The 27,032-nt window shown below is 32.4% G+C and overlaps 3 protein-coding genes across 4 annotated transcripts; all 3 read left to right on the forward strand.

Moving 5' to 3' along the window:
• Positions 1-4,305: 4,305 nt before the first annotated feature.
• LOC144556914 (putative serine/threonine-protein kinase PBL17) lies at positions 4,306-9,580 on the forward strand. Of its 2 annotated transcripts, none has more exons than XM_078305421.1 (7): positions 4,306-4,638; positions 5,249-5,455; positions 5,571-5,668; positions 7,455-7,590; positions 8,309-8,445; positions 8,529-8,652; positions 8,730-9,580. In XM_078305421.1, exons 1-7 carry the CDS (start codon positions 4,593-4,595, stop codon positions 9,416-9,418), a joined length of 1,437 nt encoding a protein of 478 aa, XP_078161547.1. In that variant the 5' UTR covers positions 4,306-4,592; the 3' UTR covers positions 9,419-9,580. The 2 variants fall into 2 exon arrangements, with proteins under 2 accessions (XP_078161547.1, XP_078161548.1); XM_078305422.1 differs by having other exon boundaries at positions 4,323-4,638; positions 5,252-5,455.
• A 5,960-nt stretch (positions 9,581-15,540) lies between these two features.
• LOC144556919 (gamma-glutamylcyclotransferase 2-1-like) lies at positions 15,541-17,510 on the forward strand. The gene is made up of 9 exons (XM_078305427.1): positions 15,541-15,699; positions 15,795-15,916; positions 16,018-16,094; positions 16,199-16,255; positions 16,514-16,570; positions 16,657-16,697; positions 16,795-16,866; positions 16,969-17,048; positions 17,153-17,510. The coding sequence occupies exons 2-9, from the start codon at positions 15,808-15,810 to the stop codon at positions 17,314-17,316; spliced, it is 657 nt and encodes a 218-aa protein (XP_078161553.1). The 5' UTR covers positions 15,541-15,699; positions 15,795-15,807; the 3' UTR covers positions 17,317-17,510.
• Positions 17,511-22,791: 5,281 nt separating this feature from the next.
• On the forward strand, positions 22,792-26,628 carry LOC144556915 (uncharacterized). Its single transcript, XM_078305423.1, has 3 exons — positions 22,792-22,847; positions 24,591-26,005; positions 26,414-26,628. Exon 2 carries the CDS (start codon positions 24,608-24,610, stop codon positions 26,003-26,005), a length of 1,398 nt encoding a protein of 465 aa, XP_078161549.1. The 5' UTR covers positions 22,792-22,847; positions 24,591-24,607; the 3' UTR covers positions 26,414-26,628.
• Positions 26,629-27,032: the final 404 nt, after the last annotated feature.

The raw sequence follows: 27,032 nt of genomic DNA on the forward strand, positions 1-27,032 counted from the left end.
TTTTTATTTTATTTTTAATTTTTTTTATGTGGGTGACTCTATTGCTTTCCACGATTGCATTTAGAAATGAGATAAGATAAGATGGATTATGATATGTAATAAAGTATATATACTTTTATATATTGCATCTTAGGTATACATGACATCATCTTGTTCTCTGATATCTTGCATTTTCTCTAATCTTACTGACAATGTACCCGAGAAATTGGCATTTTATTTGCGTATTATTTGTTTTTTTTACGTATCGAATCGAACTGTGAATAAAATGCAAAAAAAATGTATAATACATTTTACTCACGAATAAAACACGAATTTTTTATTTTTTTAAATATTTTTTTAGGGTTTTTTTTTTCCTTCCTTGTTATACCGAATCATTCCCGAATTATTCCCGAATTACATCCGAATCATGAATTTTTGACCTCGTCAGACCAAACCCGAACTATTCGTTTGTCACTGTGCTGACAGGTCAGTGAATTGCTATAAATTTGTACTACTTTTGAATGGTCTAAATTTTTTCAGATCAAGTGATTTTCTATCTATATAAAAATAATAATAGAAAAAATTATAAAAAGGTGTTAAATTTGAACTAGAAGTATATTTTTATATAGAAATTATGTTATACAGTTCATATTAATTGTGTGAACTTTCAAAGTGAGGATATTAATTAATTCATAATATAGACTACTATACACTGCATAAAATCATAGCCTCACTAATAAATATATATTTTTTAAAAGAGGAATTGACAAGTTAATGAAAAAAGGACATATATTTGATGAATCTGGACATCTCCAGTTTGTGAAAATGGAGAGGATTATGTTATAAATGGGTTTGGCCATTTTGCAATTCTATGGGTATAAACATGCGTAGCACAATGTTTCTGCAACAAAGACAGATAAAAGGACTTCAAATCCTATGTGACATTATAAAATGTATTGTGTGTAACGAGTCATTGACAGGGTCTATAGGTAATTTATTAAATTCTATGTCTACTTTTTAAGAAAGGGACCAACAGTTTAGCGTTTATTCTATTTTTCTGTATTTTAATTAACCACATAACTTACTATTCAGCTAATATCAACACAACATAAGATTTTTAATTTGCTCATATATAGCTAATATGTATTTTGTATAGAACTACAGTGTTCTTAAGTTCATCAAGTTTCTGTGTAAATTCAACTTTAAAACTTATCAGATTAACTTTAAAATGACAGTTTAACTATTCAAATCTATCTACGAGTAATGTGTCTATATACAAAAATTATAAATTTTCAAACTAATTTTGTATATAGTCAAGTGGTTAAAAAATATTTAAAATATAAATACATTAAAATAATTTTGACAACTTTATTTCATACTAAATTAATTAATTTAAAAGTTTAAAATTTTCTCACAGAGTCGGACTCAGAGTCAACTATCGTAAATTTTGACCAAAAAAAAAAGTTTTCTCTTCAAGCCGCGTTGAAAAAGGGGACGCATTTGGTATGAAGCCAATAATAATGATAGAGAATTGCATTTCACAATCAATCAATCAATCCAATCAATGTTTATTAATTTATACGGAAGAGAAAAGTATATTAATATCATATATCATTTAACAACTCCGTTTTTTATTCATCAATTACATAAATATACTGAATTATATTGTATTATCAACGATTTAATGATAGGAAAAAAAAGTTTTGAAAATGTGGTTAATCAAAACTTTGCAGCTTTTGTGAAAGTTAAAAGAAAAAAATATCTAATGATAATTTTAAAAAGTTAACTAAACAAAAAAACAAATTTTGCATTTTTTCTTTATTGAAAGAAATGATATAAAAACTTAAGTACCAAAATTTCCTGATTAAAGAATTTTAAATAAAAAATAGCATGCCTCAACTAATAATAATATAAAACATGTTATAAGTTAAAATTAACAACTTAAATATATGATTTAACTTAAAACAGTTTAAAGTTTGACTTAGTCCATCTTAAAATCGATAGAGCATCTTTATTTTTGGTATTATTAGAGTTTTTAATCTGAGGTGACAGTTTCTATTTCGATTTTACAAATGTTTGAGACTTTCTTATTTAGAAACTATGCATGAAAATTTCCTATTAAGAAATCGTTTATGAACTCTACGCTGGCGAAATAATTGGTTCTCCTACAGGAAAGTTTCTTTAATAGCTGACGTGACTTTAATAGAAACTCTAATTTCAATTTAGATGAAGAGACTCCACAACTACTCTTGAGTTTAATGATTTTTAAGTGAGAATTAAGTTTATAATTAAAAATAAGAAATAGAGGTTCCAACCCAATGATTTAGCAGCTATAAAGAAGTAGAAAATATTTGTAGCCTTATCTCCTTTTGTGTGGTCTAAGACTCTAGAGCAACTATGTTCCTTCTTTATTTAAAATAATCCTCATTTTTATTTCTACTTCCATGAAATTTTTTGGCAACTTTTCATTAATAGCTCATGGAATGAGAATATAATGATTAGAACAACTTTTCGATTAATTTTTGGGCAAGTGTTGTTAGTATTTTTGTAAAATCATACGAAAAGATTTTTGTACATAATAATTTTTTTAAAATTTTTAATCATACCTCTTTAATGTATAATATTAAAAGTAACGGTAACTATCTTTTACAAAATTTCGTCTATTTCTTTTCTATCATTGGGTTTCGCCATTTTTAAACCTGATTTTTTTTCAAAAAAAAAATGACAGGACCTTATATTTTACATATATAATTATCATTCAAGTTTTTTTGTCACAGACCTACAACAGCTATTGAATTTGTCATTAATTTTCTAAATTTTAATTAACAAAACAAAAAATAAAGACGGAAAGGAAAGTTAAATTTAGTTTTCCTCATTAATCATTCAAACACAAAGAGATTATATATGTTATTTTTCCTTTCTATTTCATTATATTCCCTTCTATTCTTCACCTTTGCTCCCTTCCTCTGCTCTCCATCCAAACAAGGTGTCAACTATTTTGATTTGTTGTTTAAAGTTCACAAAAAAAAAATGGTGAGCTTAAGAATACCTAGTGGAAATATAATGAAGGAATATTAAGTCGTCAAAGAGTAATTAAGTGGTAAATCCCCAAAAGCAATTAATACGTATCTTGGATCCGAATAATTAATATATAAATAAATGGCATGTTGGAATAATTTATCTTTGATCCGAACGAAATTACATAGTAAATGATGCTTCCCCTATTCTGATTAGATGACTGTGAATAATGAGTACCAATTGCTAATTAAAGATGTTTTTAATATGACCTCATGTAGGGGTGGTAACCAGTTGACTTGTCACGAGTTAGGTCTAGTTTGAATTTGTCACGAGCTAGTTTTACTGGTTCAGCTTGAATTTGTTATGAGCTGACTTTAGTGGTCCGAGCTGAAATCTCAACTTGAAATTGTGACAAGTTGAACCGAGTTAGCTTGATGGATCTGTCTGGATCTTGTTTTTAGAAGAAAATAAATTCTACAAACTTTTTGAATTGAGCTGGACAGTATAAAATGCACACAAATTCATACAAATTCACAAATTGATACCTAGTCGAGTGAGCTAGGCCCCAACTTGAACACGATAATTCTGGACCGAACTAGTGGCGAGTTGACTCGTTAACAGCTCGATCCAATAACGAGCGAGCTGTTAGTGAGCGAATCGAATACGAGTTACGATAGAGCCACAAGCTACTTGCATTTTTGCCACCTCTACTCTGCAATTGCAATTAATCAATATGGTCAATAAGTTAACAACTTTACAAATATGACATAGTAACATATTTAGAATTATATGTTACTTAATAAGGAAATTGTAGTTGGATATGCATCGCATTCAGTTGACATCCGATACGCTACGCATTCATATAAATTGTATTGTATTAATATGGTAGACATGATTGGCGTGTAATAAGTGATGCTAAGTTAAAGGAAATAAAATAATGGTTCCCAATAAGCCTAACTTAGATATTAAATATTATATGATTTTCTGAGTGTAGCAAGTCAAGATTTATAACTCGCGGAAGGAAAGCAGCTTTGCAACACCAAAAAAGTCAAAAAACCAAACCAATCAAGGTAAGGTGTCAACTCGTTCTGTGGTGAATGGTTTTAACAGAGTAGTTTCTACTTCATACAGAGCACGATTGTTATGCAAATCTATTGTCTTTGCGCTGCATCAAGCAAAAACTACTCTGTTAAATATTCACCCCGTTTTGTCACAACCACAAACTATAAATAAATAAAAAAGAAATAGGTAGAATCCCAGGGGTGTTTGCATAAATAAATATATGGTCTGGTACAGCTAATTCGGCGCCTCTTCCCTCGTAGAAGAAAAAGTTCCTTTCTTTCTCACCTAAATTTGTTTGCAAAAAAATAAACAAACAATACGAGAAAGAGAGAGAGAATAAGTAATCAAAAGGAGACCAATCGAGCTGGAAAAGGAAAGGAAAGGAGACTGATTTTGTTAATCTCAATTGGCACCTCAGCTCAAGGGCCAGTGGAGATCTTAGCTTCACTGGATCTGACTTGGAAATAGATGCAATGGTGGTTAAGGTTTGTAGCTGAAGCAAATTTATTGGAATTTAGAGGTGGGTTTTTTACATGGGTGCCTGTCTCTCTTTAGAGGATCTCCACCGTGTCGGAGCAGGTATTTCTTTCTCTTTTTACAAATAAATTTTATCCCAAATTTAATTTTTGTGAGCTGTTAATGGAATGATTTTGGGTCTGTGGTTTGAGAGTCAAATTGGTGAAATTTATTTGTTCAACTTCAACCAAAGAATTCAACTTTTTTAACATGTTAAAATTAGCTCCATATGTGCAATCAAAATTAAAAAAACTCTTGAGCTAATAGGTAGATAAAGGGTGCTACTTGTTCCTGTTTGGAAGTTTGGATTTATAGACTTGAATTTAGTGCACAAATTAGATTTTTGGAGTAATTGCTATAATGAGCATTATAAGATAGACTTAGCCCTAGTAGTGTTATGGTATTGATTTTGTTTTAAATTCAGTAGAAAAGGACTAAACTTTGTTGAAACAAAATCAGTAATTCCTATTGATTTTGTACATAGTTGCTTTCAATGGATGATGCATTTGAGCTACTTCACTTATTTTAGTGTTTTAAATCATATTATAAAAAGCCACTTCAAACAGCATACTATTAATAATAGTTAGACTTGGTACCAGTAACTACCAACCAATTTAGTAAGTACCATATAAATTATCTAACCTTTTTATGATATAAATATTTTCAATCAAAGGAGATTCTCTGAAAAAGAGCAAGTCGAAATCGGAAACAGGGACTGTTGCCAGTGCACTTGCTCCACCTAAAGATGTGGAGGACTTGCGGCAAATAGCTGGCTATGGCCGTGTCAACATCTTCACTTACAGTGAGTTACGTGCAGCTACAAAGAACTTCAGGCCTGATCAGATTCTAGGCGAGGGCGGTTTTGGAATTGTCTACAAAGGTCTCAAGTCCTCTTCCATTTGTTTTTTACTTGTTTCAAATTTTGGAATTGTATATCTTTTCCTTTTAATCAATGGGAGATCTTAGCGAGATTTGTGTTTCGTAATTTTTTTCAGGTGTAATTGATGAGACAGTGAGACCAGGTTTTAAATCAACCCAAGTTGCGGTAAAAGAGTTGAATCCTGATGGATTTCAAGGAGATAAAGAATGGCTTGTAAGTCTTTCTATTTTAAATATTTTTCCTTAATTAATTCCTTCTTTTAATAATATAAAGTTGGTGCCTTTTTTAAAATGAGAAATTTGGATATATACCCATCACAACTTCTTTAATTAGATATTTACCCATCCAAAATTAAAAATTAGATATTTGTCCATCTAAACATAACCTATTTATTAATATACCCATTTTCAATTTTTCTCACTAAAAAATATTAATTAATATTAATATGACAATACTACCCTTCACCTTCACAGTTAGTTCCTAAAACCTTGATCTTTATATTTCTTCTTGGTCAATCCCGCTCTTCCTATAGAAATGATATTTTCTTCACTTCCCATCCCACCCTTCCTCTCCTCCCGCCCTCCCTCTTCCCCGGCCCGTCCTTCTTCTCCCCGTCTTCCCTCCTCCATTGACTCCAGTATATCAAGAAAAAAAGAAAATTAGAAATTATGTAATTTGTTAAATCCTATAAAGAGATTAGAGGAATAAAACAAAAATGAAATTGGGTCCAAAATGCACAAACCTACAAAAGTAAATTAAAAATTGAAAATACCAGTACTAATATACAGTAGATATGCTTCTGATGGGAGATTACAAAGTAAGTTGAGCTTTGATTTAGCTACAGGTCTTAAAAAGCTCACAACAACATAGATGACAAAGAGAAAAATTAACTACTTGTATTATAACAATTATATAGTATAGGAGGGATATATAATCAACTGAGTTTACATATATCATTCTAATATACAGAAAACAATTTGTCATGATACCAGTTCAACACGTGGGCTTGCCTAAATATGCTTCCTTTGTCATGATTTTCTAAAAAAAATTACAAAATCATACTTGTGTTTAAAATGAATATACAATTAATTATGTATCATGAAAATTTGGTTATATCCTATTTTTACTTGGCATTGGAGCAATTAAGTCTTTGTTGCTCACCGACTTCATCTTCTTACGGGCCGTTAAGTCTTTGTTGCTCAAAACATTGTCATCCCGATTAGTCTTAGAATTATTATTAAAAGTTATAATCATTGAAGAAAATGGATCACTATTGTTTGAATCTTCATCCATTATAAAAAGATTTTGTGAAAGGAAGAAGAGAGTAAGGGTTGGCGGAGGGAGAGGGAAGGCGAGAAGAGAGGAAGCGAGGGTGGGAGGAGATGAAGGATGGGCTGGGGGAGAGGGAGGGCAGCCAGGGGGAGTTCCTGGAGAGAAATGGCAGGATTGAGGAAGAAGAAAAATTTGCTGCACTGGGAAGGTTTTAGGAAAGGGTTGATAAGGGTAATATTGTCATTGATATATTTAATAAATATTAATTAATATTTTTTAGTGAGAAAAATTGAAAATGGGTATATTAATAAATATGTTATATATAGGCAAATATCTAATTTTCAATTTTGGATGGATAAATATCTAATTAAAGAAGTTGTGATGGGTATATATCCAAATTTCTCTTTTAAAATTATGTAAAAAATCGTACTTTTGTACTCTTAATTTCTGATCTGAACGTGAACACGCATTACTTAGGACCAAGTGTGACTAGTATCTAATTGTAGTGGTACTGCTAAACAGTGAGAAAGCACATAACAAACTTAAAATAGCATTTATTTAATAATTTTTAAAAATGTGCTTGCTTTTGTATTGAATGGCCAGGACAGGATTTATTAATAGTCTTAATTACTGCTAAAAGATGCACTAAATTACTCATGTTTTGCTCTCTTAAAATAGTATTTGAATTGCTTTTAACACAAGGAATATTATATTCAAATATTTTCAGGCTGAAGTGAATTCCTTGGGACAGCTGAGTCACCCGAATCTAGTGGAGCTGATCGGTTACTGTTGTGAGGGGGCCCACAGACTACTAGTGTATGAGTACATGGCTTGTGGCAGCCTAGAAAAGCACCTTTTTCGACGTATGCTCCCTCTTTCTTCTTATTTTTGTACCAGTACTAGTGTATCATTAGCCTTCAGGAGTGCAAATAATCCTAAATTTTAATTATTTTGCTAGTTGACTCAAAAATATAACACTATACCAAGACAAGCAACTTTCAATAATACTGGTACAGTGGTTGTACCAATGGCTCAAAGTGGTACTGGTACAGCGAACAAATTGATGTACCATCAAAAAGCGCTTTAAGTTTTTCATAACATACCAGCTTTATCGCTGGTCATTGCTGTTATTAAAACAAAACCAAGGGTATTAAAGAGTCGGTTGATCCTCTAGTTCACAAATTACACAGATTTACCTTACAAAGTCGATATTTCTAAAATAGCTCCAACAGAATCCTTTCAAAAAAAAAAAAAAAAAGGAATTTACTGAAATCAGAACTACTGTCACAACCTTATCAGTAGAAGGAAGAGTTGTCTCTGTTGCTCTGGAGTGTATCATTAGCCTTCAAGTGTGCAAATAAGCCTGAATTTCAATTATTTTGCAAGTTGATACAATTTTGATTTTATGACCCCTAAATTATGTGTTTTGACTTTTGAGTTTGGACTTGGAGCTTAAAAAAAAATTAATATCTGTTAATTGAAGTCAAAGAATCAGAAAAGACAAATTTAAAATTTTATCAAGTTATAGTCAGAAAGATTGATAATTTGATATATTCATGTCATACTCGTACAAGTAAACAGGGGTATGCTTGACAATGCCATGGTCTACCCGCATGAAGATTGCACTTGGTGCAGCCAAAGGCTTAGAGTACCTTCATGGGGCCGAGCAATCCATCATTTATCGTGATTTCAAGACCTCTAACATTTTGCTCGATGCGGTGCGTCTCCTTTCTCTCCTTCTCTCTCTTACTAATAAATAGCACACAAATTCTAAAATGGTCCAATTCCTTTTCATTAACAGGATTACAATGCAAAGCTGTCTGATTTTGGGCTTGCACGCACCGGGCCCATGGGAGACCAGACTCATGTCTCAACACGGGTCATGGGCACATATGGATATGCCGCTCCAGAGTACGTTATGACTGGTGAGTCAAGCTTTACAAAATATTTTTTTTGGTAGCACAATTTTTACCATATATTTAACCATGCATTATATCAACAGGCCATCTAACAACACGAAGCGACGTGTATGGTTTTGGTGTTGTTCTCTTGGAGATGATAATTGGGCGTCGTGCAATGGACAAGAGCCGGCCAACTAGGGAACACAACTTGGTTGAGTGGGCCCGGCCCTTGTTAATACATAACCGTAAACTCTTCAAGATCATAGATCCACGAATGGATGGTCAATATTCAACCAAGGTAGCTGTAGAAGTAGCCGCTCTAGCATACAAGTGCCTTAGTCAAAACCCTAAAGGCCGGCCTGCCATGAGTCAAGTCGTGCAAACCTTACAATCCCTACAAGACCTACCTGAGAGTCAAGACATGATTTTGAGTGCCTTCGGTAGTGCTGCTGTCACACTTTATGAAGTACCCAAAGAAACCCTAACAAATGCTGGAAACGAAAAGGAAAAGGACAAAGAGAAGAACCAATTGGAAAGGAAAACCAGTGATGAAAATAGAGTGGCAGTGGTGTCTGACAAGCCAGTCCCACAGAGCAGACGGACAAGGCCGGGAAATGGACGGAGCAAGAGTGAACCGCCATTAGATGTGCAATTGTACATTCCTTCTCCAGATTCCGTACCCGTGTCACCGGCTAATTGTAATGGTAGAAATGACAAAATAAATGGAGGTGTCCTCTTGACTCTTAAAGAAGGTGAGAGTGATTTGTATAAGATATATAATAACAAGTAATCTTCTTTTTCCTTTTTCCTTTTTTTTTTTTTTTTTTTTTTTTTTTTTTTTTTTTTTTTCTTTTCAATTTGGTATTTGATGGCTCTGATGTATGCTGTTTTACTGTCCTGATATGGAAGATAGAGGGATTGTTCTTGGTATTGTCCCAAATGTTTATAGGTTGAATATGCATCTATGGTTAAAGTTTTGGGGTCTCTGGTACCAAGTTCCTGGCTTATTATCTTAATTCTGAGTTGGCACAAATCATAATTTAGCATGAAGTTGAGATGTGTCAATAACAATATGTTAGAATTATCATTTTTTTAGTAATCAGTATGTTAGAAATCTTTAGACAAGTATTGCTTGCCATGTAAAGATACCATTTTGTGTTCAATATTCACTATAAAAGAAGGTTTTTACATGTGCAGATGGGCCTCAATCCTGGTAAATCTGATAGCACTCCTTTTTATTCTTTTTTAATAATGTTGATCGAAGCTACCAAACCAAAAAATAAAACAAAAAGATAACAAAAAGTACATCCATTACCTCTCCTTATAGCCTTTCATATCTATCTCAATTTTTCCTTGCAAAATTTCATCCACAAAAATCTCTCTTGAATTTTATCAACTAAATTCTCTCCTTGCAGCCTTTCATATCTATCTCAATTTTTCCTTGCGAAATTTCATCCACAAAAATCTCTCCTCTTGAATTTGATCAACTAAATTCATTGAAAGCAACACCTTATCTCTAAAGACTTTCATATCTAGCTGACCGGAAACCATTTACTCACAACTCTGTGCTGTTGAGAGGAAAAAAAAAACATTCTATAAGAGACTAAGGTTCACTTATTTAATTTTTTATAAATAAAACCATTTACACTTTCATTTTAGATTAATTCAAATAAAAATGTAAAAATTGACAGTGATATTTGTGTTGTGATGGAAGACTTTCACACCTAAAATATGTCACACAAGAAACAGTGACATTTGTGTTGTGATGGAAGACTTTCACACCTAAAATATGTCACACAAGTAATAATCGTTAAGAAATTTCAAATTGTGATGGAAGACTTTCACAATTGAAATATGTCACACAAGAAATAATCGTTAAAGAAATTGTATGGTTTAGCAACACCTTATCTCTAAATACCTTCTCATTCCTTTGATTCCACACAAACCACATGGTTATGCTAAACCATACAATCCAACATCTTTCATTTTGAATTCCAGCTGCTATAGAGTGTTGATTACTTACTGTTCAATAAAATCTAGGCTTTTAGTCATAGAGAGACAAAAACAATAGCAAATATGAAACATTGAATTCAAAGGCAATGCAAAAGAAACTAAAAATAGTAAGGAAAAGCTGACCGGAAACCATTTACTCACAACTCTGTGCAGTTGAGAGGAAAAAAAAAACATTCTATAAGAGACTAAGGTTCACTTATTTAATTTTGTATAAATAAAACCATTTACACTTTCATTTTAGATTAATTCAAATAAAAATGTAAAAAATGACAGTGACATTTGTGTTGTGATGGAAGACTTTCACACCTGAAATATGTCTGATGTAGATTATTACAATACAAGTAATAAATCCTAATTTACACTCAATTCGGTTGCAAGTGTACAACCTTGTCAAGTAGTACTTAGGCATCGTCTCCACAGGGACAAGTCGGAATATCAAATATAACCTAACAATTTAATTTAGTAAAATAAAGTAAAAAAGGTTTTTGTTTGTTCAAAGGTTGGCTTGGTTTTGATTAAAATGAATTAAACTAAAGTCTTAAAGCAAAATCTGAGTTTTTAACAAGTATGAGAAATTAGGGTTTCTTAGGGTTCCTATCCACTAGTGTTATGACTAATTGGTTTATTAAATTTGTTCTTTTAGTTATGAATGCACAGTTGGGTGTTGTAGGTACAAAGGGATATCTCTATATTAATACCATCTTTAAATTAGAATAAACGTCACCTCTCGGTACTTGGCTACCCTAATCTAAAGTCATTAAGTTCTTACTGTCCCAATAAATCTAGAAAACTATCTTTCACCTCTCGGTACTTGGCACAATTCTCTAAACTATTAGGTAAAACCCGTATAAGACAAGCGTCACCTCTCGGTACTTAGCCTATCAAATACCCTATTCCTTATGGTCTGGACCCAATATTCAATTTCTCAATTACAAATACCAAATCCTAGGGTTTCATGTGATTTCGATTAAGTCCTCACAATCAATTAAAATAAAGAATAGATCATAACAAAGAACAAGAATATATAAAATAAAACCAACTAAATCATAACAAAAGTTTCAAGTACAACCCTAATCAACCCTAGAAAAGCCCTTAGCCAGCCATGGCTAAAATACAAATCAAATCAAAAGAATAAAAGAGTTCCAAAGGAAAGAAAATAATAAAACCGATTGATCAATGATCTCTTCTTCATTCTTCTCTCTTCTAGCTTATCCTTGCTTTTCCTTGTTGAAACCCTAGAAATTCTGCCTAAAAACCGTACTCAATCTGTTCTACAGGTCCCTATTTATACCCAACTCAAAAACCTAGAAATAACCAACCAAAAATAGCAAATTCGGGCTCTGAACCGACCTAATTGCGGGCCGCAGTGCATGGAGGAAGTTAACAGACTGCGCAGAAAAAAAACTGAAGAGTCATTGCGGTCCGCAATAAAGGTCCTTGCGGGCCGCGATAAAGGTCCTGCGGACCGTAATAAAGGTGCAGAAATGCTCTGACTTGCTTGGTTCTGGCTTGCTTAGTTGTGGGCCGCAAAGGATCCATTCCGGGCCGCAATGTATGTTGGCAGAAGCTCCAATCTTCGTGCTAACTCATCCGTTTTGTTTCGTTAAGCTCCAAACACTTGATTACCTGTAGAACAAACATAACTAGGGCAGTAACTTGAACTTTTGGACATTTCTAACCTAATTAAACCTAATCTAATCAAAACTTGGCTTAATTTACATAACAAACCCTAGGTTTCAATAGATACAATTTCGGCTTATCAATGTCACACAAGAAATTATCGTTAAAGAAATTTCAAATGGTACATATTGCCAGCAACGCAAGTTTTTACAGGAGAGCAATTTTACATAACAATTGATTTGTTGTTTCTATGTTTTTTTTAATTTCAATCAAGTTGTTCTCTTCTAAATGTTGCTTAAAATTTTTTTAAGTGCATGAATGAAATTTTGAATGTAATAATTTCATGGAAATGTCATAGTTTGATAACAACCAAAATGTACTAATTTTGGTTTGGTAGTAGGTATATTTGTTTGACTAATTGCTTAAGTTGGTGGTAATTAAGCAAAGTTATGCTAAACAAAGAGTCAATTGAATGCACAATTGAAGGTTAATTGAATTGGACTAATTAGATGTTAGTCTTGAAGAACTTTGATAACTATACTTTTTTTTTTTCTAATTTTTTTTTTTTACTTTCTACTTATTTTAATATAATGTAATTGTTTATCTTTCTGGCAGCTTATACCCAGGTTATTTCTCATTTATGTATTTTTGTTTTTCTTCATCATTGTTTATCAAAACACTAAAAATTTCATTGATAATGAATTGTCAAAGTTATATAATTTCATAATTTGTTCAATTTCACATTAGTATCATGCCTAACTAATGACTATAACATAAAAATATGTGATATTTCATCATTTGTTGCCAAAAGTAAAATGAAAAAAAATGTGATGTTCTTAGCGGTGTAAATTTAATCCGACAAATTAAACTATTATTGTTTGGAAAAATAATCAAATTTAGAATTTGATTAGTTAGATTTAATCTTGATTATTTATATTGAATCTTGATTATCTCGACAAATAAGTTTCAGATATGATATTTTTGAAAACAAAATTGAATTAAATGTCAACCATTGAATTTTTCTTCTCAAAATAAATTTATATTAACAATAAGATATCATTGTAAAATCATCTAGTATCTTGTTAGATTTAATTATTTAAATAAAACTTGCTCTATATTATTAAATATTAATAGTTAGAAGAGGATGATTCAAATGCCACTTTTTATTCCACCATCATAGTTCCATTTCTTTTAATTTTCTAATAACAAAAAAAAAAAAAATCTAAAAGTCAAATGTCAAAATAAAACCGTTAGATGTGATCTATATTATTTTCTTTATATTCACATAAAAGATCATCACTTTTTAGATATATATTTTATATGAATCAATGAGTTAAAAATCAACCTAAAATTATTCACATAAATATATTTCATATTTGTGCAAGCTTTTGAACCAATTAAAACAAGATCGAAAGGTTGTAAAATTTACACGTGCATAGAGAAAATGATACGCATCATATATAATAATTTTATTTTGACATTTGAGATTTAAATTTGAAATCATATATTAATAAAAAAGATGAGGCAGAATGGGGACATTTGAACCCTCTTTGAAAAAAAAAAATTGAACTCGACAATATTTATTTTATAATTGAATAATTACTGAATAAAATGTAATCATGATGAATGAAGAACGTAACTAAACTATACAAACTTGAGATTAAATTTTAAGAACAGCGAACAAATTGATGTACCACTAAAAATGAGCTCAAATTTGTCAAATCAGATTGAAATCTATATTGAAAATATATTTAAATTTTAAAACAACAGGACTGGAAGCCCATCAATTGACATTAAAACCTTGTACTCTAGATCAATGAAAACTTGACAAATCATCTCATATTTGAACTATATATGCCGCCTTTAAAAAAAAGAATTTATTGGATTTGACTTTTGGCTAATATTATCTTGAATTGGCCTCCATTACCTCTTGTTTTTGAAGATGACTTCAAATTAATATTTTATAAATGTGGTTAGACTTTATTTGTTTTTTTTAAATATGTGAAGTCATCAAGTATTTTTAAATATTGAATGATCATCAATTATTTAAAAAAAATTATCATATACTTTTAAATTAATTTTTTAATAATAAACATTCATCAATAAGTGGATATACTTAATTAAATTACAGAATTAATTATAATTTAATTGCAGACTTTTGAGTTCAAAGTGCATTTTTACTGAAGAATAGTCCAAGTTCATTGCTCTGTGCACTAAACCAAATCTCAAGAACAAATAAATTAATCACAATATGCACCATTAATTTCTGTAATTTAAACATTATAGATAATAATATGTACCATTAATTTATGCAACTTAAGCAGGTGCAAGTATTTATTACGGCCATTTTTATTAATATTTAAAAAAAAACTTAATTTTAAAAATAACTCTACATTGAATTTTTTTATTAAAAATGCCCCAACTGCCAGGTTCACGGGCGGCCCGCTTGTGTTTTGGGCCTGACGGTTGGAGCATTTTTAATAAAAAATTTAATGTAGGGTTATTTTTAAAATTAAGTTTTTTTTTAAGGATATTAATAAAAATGGCCGTATTTATTATAACCGAAAGAAATTTCTATGAAAAAGTAAAAGAATGTATATATCGATTTTATTTTATTATTATTTTGGGGGTTGGCAATGAAGTCACCGCAATGACCAAACCTAACCCTAAATCTGTGGCCTGATTTTTAGTGTCCAGATTCAGTGAACCTTGAATTCTTCGTAATCACGTGTTACACACGGATTTTGAAATCTTGATTCTCTCAGGTAACACACCTTTTGAGTTCCAATCCACAACCGTCTAATCCTTGAATATTTGTGCTAATGTATAATGAACGGATCAGATTGAACGTCAAATATTGAGGGTACCTTAGATAATAATAAATTCCAAATTTTGTGGCAAGTTGTCTTCAAAGGGAAACAACCTCTCTCTCACGCCAAGTCAACCCCGTCAACTCTAGTGTTCCAGATCCCTACAGCATCTCAATTTTTATAGTTTACATCTTCACCGTCCGATGCTTTAATATTCGTGCCGTAGAAGATCTGACGGTCCTGATTCAAATCAAAATTTGGGTTACTTTAGGGGATCCGAAATTCCCAAATGGAGCATTGAATATTTTAACAGAATAGTTTTAACTTCATGCAGCGCAAAGACTATGTAATCAAACAGAACTGCATATGATACCTGCGCTGCATGAAGATAAAATTACTCTGTTAAAATATTTACCAATATTTAGCATTTAGGTTATTCTACCATCGATCGTAGGTCTATATAAGCAGTTTTGAACTTGGATTCAGTACCAAATCAACCCACATTGCCAAATCCGACAATTTGAACTTCGATTCCCCCAAATCACATTTGAGAAATTTAATTGTTTTTCGCAATTAAATTTCTCATTCCGCCTTTCTTTCTAATTCGAAGTTCATCGGTTCTTTGGTGGTGAGTCTCAACTCTCAATACTCTTAATTTCTTTATTTATCTCAATTAGAATTGCTTTGAATTTACGATTGGTGTTTGTTTATGCATGAATGCAGATTATAATTAAGAATGGAATTGTGGGTTTTTGCTTATGGATCACTTGTATGGAACCCAGGGTTTGATTTTGATGAGAAAATTATAGGATTTATCAAGGACTATAGGAGGGTTTTTGATCTTGGTGAGTTATCAATTTACTGGTTTTCTGGTTCTTTAGTGTTTTTTTTTTATACAAATAGATTAAAGATATTAACATAATATTTTTTATATATATTTGTGTAGCTTGCTTTGATCATAGAGGCACACCCGAAAAACCAGCTCGAACATGCACATTAGAGGCCACACAAGGATCACTTTGCGTAATTTTTTTTTTTATAATTAAGCCCTTGGTAATGTTCAATTAAGTTTATGATTTAAGAAATAAATGTATAAAAAAGTTGTTTTTTTTGTTTTCTTGAAACAGTGGGGGGCAGCTTATTGTGTAAGAGGTGATGCTGAAAGGCAAGAAGAAGCCATGCAGGTACTTTGAATTGTATAGTCATGTTTTTACTGGTAAATGTTACAGTTGGTTCATTGAATGCATTGCTGAAATTATAACTGATGTTATATCCCTTACAGTAATAACTGATGAATGCAGTGCTGAATTTATTCATAACTTTGCTTTTCTTTTTTCTTTTTCTGGTCAATGTTACAGTTGGTTCATTGTCTGGTAAATGTTACAGTAACAACTGATGAATGCATTGCTGAATTTATTCATAATTTTTTTTCTTTCTTTCAGTACTTAAGAAGGAGAGAGTGTGAATATGACAATATAGCCCTTGTGGATTTTTACAAGGTCGGTAGGATAAAATAAATTTTTGCATTGCAATTTCAAAATTATGAAATGTTTATTCATTTACAAATGTGTTTGTTTGGTTACAGGAAGGAGAGACACTGAAACCAACAGTAACTGGAGTTCAAGTGTAAGAAATTGAAATGTTCCTTTTTGTTTGAAGTAAAAAACACATAAAATTATTTGAAAATTTAATATTATATCATTTTTTTGTTTCCTTTTGATAGGTTTGTATCTACACCTGATCCCGTGGGAAACAAATACTACTTGGGTCCTGCCCCATTGCAGGAAATGGCAATGTAAGAATTTTTATTTTAGAAAAGCAAAAGAAAAACAGTTCGGTATTTGATTTAAACGATTTATTACAAATTTTAATTCAATTTATTCCGCTTCTGTTATAGGCAAATCGCTACAGCAACGGGTCCTTGTGGAAACAACAGAGACTATTTGTTCCTATTAGAGAAGGCTTTATCTGATATAGGTATGACAGTATGACACCCAATTTGAAATCATTAAAAACCATAAAAAAAAATGAGAAATATGCCATATATGCCCTTATAAAATAAATAAATTACTTATGTACAGGGCATGAAGATGATTATATTACGCAGTTAGCAAAGGAGGTGAGAAAGAATCTTCAGATTCCACTGGGGAATATTTCGCCGAAACACATTTCGCAGCAAATGCAATTTCCTTCGATGTATCTTCGCTCGTTACTGCCTGAGAGTCCCGTTGCAGTTGACTCGTGAGATCATATTTTAGAAGTTTTCATTGTTGTAGGGCAAATTCTGATACAAAATTTAGGTGATTTTGATTTCTATTCCTTACTACATGGGCGAGAAAGAGAAGCGATATCTTGTAAGAGGAAAAATGTATGCTGTCATGAACCAAATTAATAATATTTCGGTTCTTTTAAAATAAAATGATGATACTGGTTTTGTTCTTTTGTAGCATATAAATTTGTCTACTTGTTAAGGCAGTCTCATTGTAAAATGTCAAACTAGACCTGAACTGTACTAGAAAACATGCCAGTAAACCAGCAAATTTAGCCTGTACCAGTCCGGTACAAGTGCAATATCAGTTCATGGCCTGGCTTGGTTGCAAGTGAACTAAAAGGAGCAGCAGGTGCAGGTTACATTACATGTACCAGAAAACATGCCAGTAAACCAGCAAATTTGGCCTGTACCAGTCTGGTACGAGTGCAATATCAGTTCATGGCCTGGCCTGGTTGCAAGTGAACTAAAAAGAGCAGCAGGTGCAGGGCACATTACATGCACTTGCAATTGAACTGAATTAGTAATGGTATTTCTTACCAGTAAATCAGTGATGGTATTTCTTACCAGTAAATCAGTGATGGTATTTCTTACCAGTCATTTCAAATTGTACTCAGACCAGTAATGCATTACCATCATCTTGTTTTCAACTTCTCTATTACATAAACATACATTAATTTTTAATGTAAACCAAATATATAGTAATATATCTAAAACATGTTGTATGCATATTTTTAATTAAATTTGGACTCATCTGAAGCGATTAAATCACAAAAATATAACAATTATACTTCAAAGAAATTATATAATACTTGCACAACGATTTACTAAAGTAATATTTTAGGAAAACAAAAATGGTTTGCGTAAATCAATTTGCTGGTGCGTTTTCTCTTATATATTTCTCAATCCTACATGAAATAAGCAAGGATACGTGCACTTGAAGAGAAATAAATCATATAATAATACAAGCGAGAAACAAAATTTAAACAAATAATATATTTTATAAAGAGTTTGGGTAGCATAATATCAGTGTCATTTCAGTCTATATAACATTAAATTCCAAAACCTATTGAATCGACTTCAAACGGTGAATCCAAATCGTTCAAACCCATCTATTTCATTAGTTGTGCGTTTACATGAAAAATTTATAATTTTTGGAAAATATTTAGTATCATGTCAAGCGGTTAAATGTGCGAGTTTTTAAGTTAATTTTAATGCATTTATTTTTCAACATTTTTGACTGCTTGATTTGATACTAAAATAATTATAAAATATAAGAAAATTGCATGTAAACATATCACTCATAAAATAAATCGGTTTAAACGGTTTAGATTAGTCGTTTGAAGTCTATCCAATCAATTTTGAAATCGATGTCATATGACACCAATGTCATACTAGCCGGACTCCTTTATAAAACATAACTTTTAAGAAAAAAATTATGTGGTTGTGCGTGACAAAGAATCAATTTTTATAGGTAATACTCAATGAAGATAAACCTGCCTTAAATGAGCTATTTTTAAGGAAAAAAATTCTAACTGAACGATTTTATTTTAAACCTGCCTTAAATGCACACAATCTTTAAAATTCGTACAAAATTAATCTCATTCTACCTGAATGCACATCCTCTGAAATATCTCAAGTCTGATTGTTTTTCTGGAAAATCTCAACCATTCAAATACCTTCTGTGCGAATCTCAAAGCACAAATAATACTGCGAATTCAGATCCTCCCTGTTACCGTAATAGGGAATCTGTTAGAATTACTGGATCTGAACTGTTTTTTTTTTATTAACTTGGCACGAATCTCAAAGCCCAATAATACTGCCCCTGTGCTAGCCCGAATCTCAAAACAACTGTATAGTGAAGGGAATCTTTTACCATATTGGAGAGGGAAAAAAAAGGGGTATTAATATTGTCCCCCCACTTTCATCCCCCATTATCCCCCCCAATTTTATTTGTTCAATCTCGTCCACATTTCTCATGATCTATAAGGAATTTTGCGAATCTAAAACTACGAATGTCTTCTACGCAATTTTATCTTTCAAATGAGATCCATGATGACATACTTTTGAGCTCGTAATCACAAAAGTATTTATACATCGTCATTTAAGTATTTATACCTAGTATTTTACACATATGACATTGCTGACATTTAAAAGTATTAATATCAAGTATTACAAGTATTTATACCTATGCATTGAACTATTTTATACCTATGTGGTCAATTATTTTTGTTAGAGAAAGGTTGACGCATGGACGATTGGAAAAGATTGATGCGGAGATGCGGGGTCCATGATTGGGGATAAATACTTACAAGTATAGGTATAAATACTTGCACGATGAGGTATAAATACTTGTGTGACGATGAGCCTGAAAGTATATCATCATGGATCTCATTTGAAAGATAAAATTGCGTAGAATACGTTCGTGGTTTTAGATTCACAAAATTCCTCATAGATCGTGAGAAATGTGGACGACATTGAAAAAAAAAACTAAAAACGTGTATGATTATTCTTCCCATGTAGTTTGAGTGGTCCCCCCATATAGTCATATCAAGTTAGACATGCAAGTATTAATATCTTAGTTTGCAAATATTAATTTATTATCTTCCAAGTATTTATACCTATTAATTTAATTAAACTTGGAAGACCACAGTGTTTTGAATAAATTTAATTAAACTAGTTAGTTAAGTTAGTTTATGGAAGTTAAACACGATTGGGGATAAATACTTACAAGTATAGGTATAAATATTTGCACGATGAGGTATAAATACTTGTGTGACGATGAGTCAGAAAGTATGTTATCATGGATCTCATTTGAAAGATAAAATTGTGTAGAATACGTTCGTGGTTTTAGATTTGCAAAATTTCACATAAATCGTGAAAAATGTGGACGACATTCCCAAAATTTCACATAAATGAAGGTTTAAAAGATGGGGGGATAATGGAGGGATGGGAGTGGGGGAATTCATATAATTATTCTTTAATTTTACATTACAATTATATCTTCCACATAATGTTGATGACTTTTAGAAAAGAGCAACTTGATTTTAGAAAATTCGTACTTGACTATAGATTATAGAAAATTCCACATAATGGCGATGGTCTTCTAAGCACGACAACTTGATTTTAGAATAAATTAACCCCGGGACCAGAAGACTAGAGGAGGGTATGCTACGATAATAGGATTGATTGATTCACTTTTGTACTATACTGACATTACTACAAAAAATGGAATCTTCTATCACCCATTTGCACAAAAATTTAAGAGCATCTACATCCCTAAAACTCAACAGGATTTCTAAATAACTATTAACTACTTTTTAGAAATTATGGTCTCTAAAATTTCTAACTCTCACATTCCTGAAACTTATTTTAGAATTTCTATTAAGCCATGTCAGCAACAAATTAAAAAGGAGAAACAATTTGAGCCAATCATTTGGCCAACATAGAGTTTATAAATAGTTTCTTAATAAGAAACTTTCCTGCATAGTTTCTAAATAAGAAACTCTCATACATCTCTGAAAATGGATTAGAAACTGCCACGTCAGATTAGAAACTCTAATAGTTTCAGGGATGTAGATGCTCTAACAATTATACTTCAAAGAAATTATATAATATTTGCACAACGATTTACTAAAGTAATATTTTAGGAAAACAAAAATGGTTTGCGTAAATCAATTTGCTGGTGCGTTTTCTCTTATATATTTCTCAATCCTACATGAAATAAGCAAGGATACGTGCACTTGAAGAGAAATAAATCATATAATAATACAAGCGAGAAACAAAATTTAAACAAATAATATATTTTATAAAGAGTTTGGCTAGCATGATATATATCATGTGTCATTTCAGTCTATATAACATTAATTCCAAAACCCATTGAATTCCAAAACCTATTGAATCGACTTCGTGTCATTTCAGTTTATATAACATTAATTCCAAAATCTATTGAATCGACTTCAAACGGTGAATCCAAATCGTTCAAACTCATCTATTTCATTAGTTGTGCGTTTACATGAAAAATTTATAATTTTTGGAAAATATTTAGTATCATGTCAAGCGGTTAAATGTGTGAGTTTTTAAGTTAATTTTAATGCATTTATTTTTCAACATTTTTGACCGCTTGATTTGATACTAAAATAACTATAAAATATAAGAAAATTGCATGTAAACGCATTACTCATAAAATAAATCGGTTTGAACGGTTTAGATTAGTCGTTTGAAGTCTATTCAATCAATTTTGAAATTGGTGTTATATGATACCGATGTCATACTAGTCAGACTCCTTTATAAAACATAACTTTTAAGAAAAAAATTATGTGGTTGTGCGTGACAAAAAATATTTTTTTTATAGGAAATACTCAATGAAGATTAACCTGCCTTAAATGAGCTATTTTTAAGGAAAAAAATTCTTTTAAACCTGCCTTAAATGCACACAATCTTTAAAATTTGTACAAAATTAATCTCATTTTACCTGAATGCGCATTCTCTGAAATATCTCAAGTCTGATTGTTTTTTCTGGAAAATCTCAACCATTCAAATACCTTCTGCGCGAATCTCAAAGCACAAATAATACTGCGAATTCAGATCCTCCCTGGTACCGTAATAGGGAATCTGTTAGAATTACTGGATCTGAACTGTTCTTTTTTTTTTAAACTTGGCACGAATCTCAAAGCCCAATAATACTGCCCCTGTGCTAGCCCGAATCTCAAAACAGCTGGAAGTTAATCTCAAACTGTATAGTGAAGGGAATCTTTTACCATATTGGGGAGGGGAAAAAAAAAAGGTTGAGATACGCACCAAGTAGTAAGTAGTAAGTAACTATATCAGGTGTCTCACATATGAATGAATACACAGAAAGCGCCGTAGAGGAATAAAAAGGCCACTAAAAGCACTTTGTGGTATTGGAGGGAAGTTTGGAATACCAAAAGATTGAAATTTTCATTTCCCGGTAACAATTCAAAAATAGCAAATCGCAAAGAGAATACTTTTCATCTTTGGCAACGCTGAGGTACGATTTCAAATCTTTGATGGCTTTTCATCTTCTGTTTTTCACCTGCTTCACCATCTGTTGTGCCCTTTCTAGGCATTGTGCCACTGTTTCCATTGCCTTCTATGATGGTATAGAGTGCACAGATCGGGTTTAGGGTTTAGGGTTTAAGGTTTAGGGTAGTTGTTTTATCAACATAGATCATAGATGCCACACGGTTGGTCGCTTGCATGAACAGCAAACATGTCAGGGATAGATTTGTCAAGTACAGATACAAATTTAGTTGGTGGCAAGAATTTGCCTTTAATCTAGTGGCATAGGCACATGGTTCCTATGTGGGCGATCATGAGTTCGAAACCTACAAAGTGGAGAAATCTCCTGTAATATACAAACCCACAACCCATGATTTCAAAAAGAAAAAATTTAGTTGGTGGCCATCTGTCTAATTGATTATCAACATATTTCAATTTGAGCATTTGCGCTTAAACAATTTCTTTTCCTAATTGCAAAGTTTCAGGTCTGTAAGTTACAACCCTTTCTATACTTATTCTGTTTGTAGTTGTTTTAAGGTTTACATGTAAAAATTTTGGTTGAACTTTATTGTGTGAGATTTTAGGCATTACTGTTGTTCTTTTGTTATCAACTGTTTCTTAAAAGAAGGGAATTAAGTTTTGAAAATTAATTCTATTGTAAGCATATGACATGAGCACTTAAAAGTTACAATAGATATAATAAGGTTCAACCAAGATGCTGTTCTTATCAAAAGAATATGAAAATACAAGCAATGTTTCTGGCAATTTATCAGTCCGTCTTCTGTACATTACTGTTCTTTCGTGCTATTACTCTTTTGTCAATCAAACTACTTCTTTACTGATTATTGTCAGCAAGAGGAAATATATGTATTTTTCTCTAAATATTTTGACTTAGAAATCAAATTTCTGATCTCTTGTCTGTTCAGTGCAACGTTGGTTGCCAGCTAAGCTTTCACTAACTTTTTTCACTAAGAGCAAGTATGTTGTTCTTTTTTTCTCAATTGTCTCAGCATTTCACTGATTTTTGTCAATGGCAATGAGGTATAAGTGAATTTGTCCTCTTTTTCCATGTGATTTTGGGTTCTACATGTATGTCTTTCTCTGTATGCTGAGTTGTTTCCCTTTTCAATTAGAAATCACCTGTGTAAACAATTCAATGTCTTCTTTGTTTCACCTTTCTTGCACATCCTATCTGTAAGGAAAGTGAGAAGGCATTGTTTGTTTACATATTAATCTATAAGAAATTTGAAAATCATACCAGAAAATTCAATAACTTCCAAGTCTCACCTTTCTTGCACATCTCATCTATAGGTTATCATGCCATCATTCTTTAGAAAAATTTAAGAGCATCTCCAATCCAGCAATTGGAATTAATTGCTAAACAACGGTTTAGAAGTTTTAGGAATTAATCTACTGCAATGGTGCAATTAATTTTAATTTTTTTTCTGTCCACATCAGCGCATCTTCCTTTTTTGTTAGAGAGAGAGAGCACTAAGAAATTTTTTGAACCAATTAATTAGTCAATGTATCATTAAACAAACATTTTCTTTTAAAGCAAATTTGCTAATTTAGAAACTGTGGTACATCCCCAGTAATTATATTAGCAACTGAGACATCAGATTAGCAATTTAAAAGAAATCGCTGTTGTAGATGCTCTAATGCCTTCTCAATTTCATCTTTCTTTCTTGCATAACACATCTACAAGAGTACGTGTTGTACGTCATAACCTTAGGTTCATTTTCTTTAGCAATAATGTCATCAACAAAATCTAATTCCTGCTCTGCTTCAACTTGCTTGCACAACCCATCTATAATACATGAAGCTCACACTATTTAGAGATTATCTCACTTGGAAAATCCAACTGTCTTCTCAATTTCATAATTTCTTCCAAAAACAATCACAAAAATGTTGTATGTTGCAACATTAGGCTCATGCCATTAGGAAATTGTGATATGCAGGAAATCCAATGCCTTCCCAATTTCACCCTTCTTGCACAGTCCATCTATAAAAATGCTCTATATCACAACACGAACCTCGCCCTTTAGAAATCACATCACCAACAAGCTCTGTATTCAAACTAAAATGATTGGAACCTTGGTATGGAGCATCAACTGGTTATGAAATTAATTGGAGTTCAGTTTATTCTGTTTTATTGTTAAACTTATATTGTTTGATTTAATAATTTAATCATCTCCGAACTTCTGATTTTTATATTATTAAAATTGTAGGTTTTGCACTGTGCATAATGCCTTCTGCTGAGGTTATCGGGCTCAATCCCTTGCCGGAACCTGACTTGGCCGATGGCCGGGACTCATTTGTCAAAGAGAGAGAACAAATGGCTGCAACACTCTTGATGGCCAAGAAACAGGCGGCACTTCGCAAATACACCCCTCTCAAACGGGGTTCAAACAAAATTTCCGTGCCTCATGAGGACCCTATTGCAAAAAAGGCAAGAAAGGAAGAAGATGACAGTAATAGAGAGAACATGGTGGTTGAAACTGTAAAAGATGATTCGGGTCAGGACCCGTTTGTCAGAGAGAGAGAGGAGATGGCATCAGCATTGCTTGCAGCCAAGAAAAGGGCAAATAAGTCTGGTAAAAAGGGTTTGGTTGAATCTGTGAAATTACCAACAGTTGGAGGGGTTGAAGAGAAGAAAGAAAGTAAAGAAAATGAATCGGCAATGTCTGTTGTGGATCTCAACCCGTTAAGTATGGAAAGTGCGGTTAAAATTGCAAATAGACATGAAGAGATTTCTCATCAGTTCGTTCCTATTACTCCTCGGCCAATCCGGATCCGTTTAACTAAGCAGTTTCCCTTATCTGACATACGAAAAATGCTTGTTGAGAAAACCAAGATTGACCTAGTACCAAAATTGGAAACCCTTAAAAATATGGTTTATGAGGATGCGTCGATCTTAGACGTACCTGATCCGGAGTTCCATGACTTTGATCTGGACCGGACCTGTCATGCCTTTCAAAAGGGACAGGTTTGGGCCTGTTACGATGATGATGATGGTATGCCAAGGTTTTATGCTTTTGTTCAAAAAATTTTATCTTCTAAAAGGTTCAAGATTCGGTTTTCATACTTGAAATCTCCGTCAACTGCTGAGTTTGGCCGTTTAAGCTGGATTGGATCTGGGTTTGTTAAAACACTTGGTCATTTTCGGGTTGAGAAAAAGTGTGAAATTGCCCGTGCTGAGAATTTGTTCTCGCATAGAGTTGACTGGGAGCGTGGCCCGCAGGGCACGATCCGGATCTTTCCGAGATGTGGTGAAGTTTGGGCACTATACAAGAATTGGTCTGCTGACTGGGGCCCACTGACACCAGATGAGGTGATCCATGAGTATGAAATGGTCGAGGTTCTGGAGGAGTATAATAAGAAGGTTAAGGGATGTTGTGTTGTGCCGCTGGTGAAGTTTAATGGCTTCACAGCTGTTTATAAACGGGTTGACAGTGAATTGGGTGCTACTAAAAGAATGGTGAAGAGGGAAGAGATGCTTAGGTTCTCGCACCGTGTACCGGCATTTAAGCTTGATGATGGTGTACCCATTAAAGATGGTGGACCAGTTCCAGATGGATGTTTTGAGCTGGACCCGGCTGCCTTGCCAGTGGGTTTGTTGCAGGCTGAGGAGTCAGCAAATTAGGTTTGTAGTGACTAAAAATTAAAATTCAGAATAATTTGGAGTTTTTAAAGTTACTAGATGTGACCCCCATTTTAGTGAGAAGATCTAAGGTTCAGGTTTAGGTAATCACCGACTTTCATGTGATGTGCCCCCTATTTTTGTGGTGCGAACAATACAATACGTATTCTGGTAAATATCAGCATGCATCTGCCTGGTGAGTGGTCACCTTTCCTGGTATTCAAGAAGCAATAATTTGTTCTCTACATTTTGAACTCATTTTTTATTAACTAAAATATGGAAATTTCCCTGAATATACCTAATTTCTTGAATAGAGATATTTCAGATAAGCATGTATATTTGATTTTTTTTCCTAAATAGTATATCTTTATCTAATTTCAATTATTTTACTTTTTTGGTTAATCAAAACAGCTGAAGACTTGAAGTTTATGCCATGTGACTTGAGAAAGTGGAGATGAAATGGTGCTTTTTTTGGGAGCAAAGTTTTTGTTTTAAAGTATCTGAAAAGAATTATTTTGCCATGTTTAATGAATTATAGCATGAATTAGGTGGAAATATTAGATTGAAATGCTCAGTACTAGTTCTGTTTGTACTTGTGGAGTATGCTTGTTTATTTTTATGTTATACCCCAACTTGTTATGCTATTAACTATCTGGCTATGAAAATTGTGGTTTTACAAGGCCTTGAATGAAAAACATTACCAATTATTTGGGATCCGAATCTGCTGTAATCCCGAAAGGGATTACAGGACCTGAAATCCCAATCTGAATCCTTCAAATATTTTCTGCACAGATCTTGAAAAAAAATAAGTTTTCATGCACAAATTTCGAGAAATACTAACGGTTCAGATTGGGATTTCAGGGTCCTGTAATCCCCCAAGAATTACAGCAGATTTATTTTCATTATTTGTGATGTTTTATTGAATTAATATTTCCTTGTATATATTTTATACAAAACTTGAGATGAAGAGAGATGGATGGCATCTATTTCCAGGCCCAAAAACTGGACATTATAGGAGATTAGGCTCACA

This window comes from Carex rostrata, chromosome 7 (genome assembly GCF_964058835.1).
Source record: "Carex rostrata chromosome 7, lpCarRost1.2, whole genome shotgun sequence".
NCBI classification, from domain to species: Eukaryota; Viridiplantae; Streptophyta; class Magnoliopsida; order Poales; family Cyperaceae; genus Carex; species Carex rostrata.

Bases quoted from the DNA above. Each gene is read 5' to 3' on its own strand.
- LOC144556919 (XM_078305427.1), top strand. From the start codon at position 15,808: ATGGAATTGTGGGTTTTTGCTTATGGATCACTTGTATGGAACCCAGGG. The intron at 16,095-16,198 runs GTAATTTTTTTT...TTCTTGAAACAG, and splicing joins CCACACAAGGATCACTTTGC to TGGGGGGCAGCTTATTGTGT. The intron at 17,049-17,152 runs GTATGACAGTAT...ACTTATGTACAG, and splicing joins GAAGGCTTTATCTGATATAG to GGCATGAAGATGATTATATT.
- LOC144556915 (XM_078305423.1), top strand. From the start codon at position 24,608: ATGCCTTCTGCTGAGGTTATCGGGCTCAATCCCTTGCCGGAACCTGAC.
- LOC144556914 (XM_078305421.1), top strand. From the start codon at position 4,593: ATGGGTGCCTGTCTCTCTTTAGAGGATCTCCACCGTGTCGGAGCAG. The intron at 5,456-5,570 runs GTCTCAAGTCCT...AATTTTTTTCAG, and splicing joins TTTTGGAATTGTCTACAAAG to GTGTAATTGATGAGACAGTG. The intron at 7,591-8,308 runs GTATGCTCCCTC...ACAAGTAAACAG, and splicing joins AGAAAAGCACCTTTTTCGAC to GGGTATGCTTGACAATGCCA.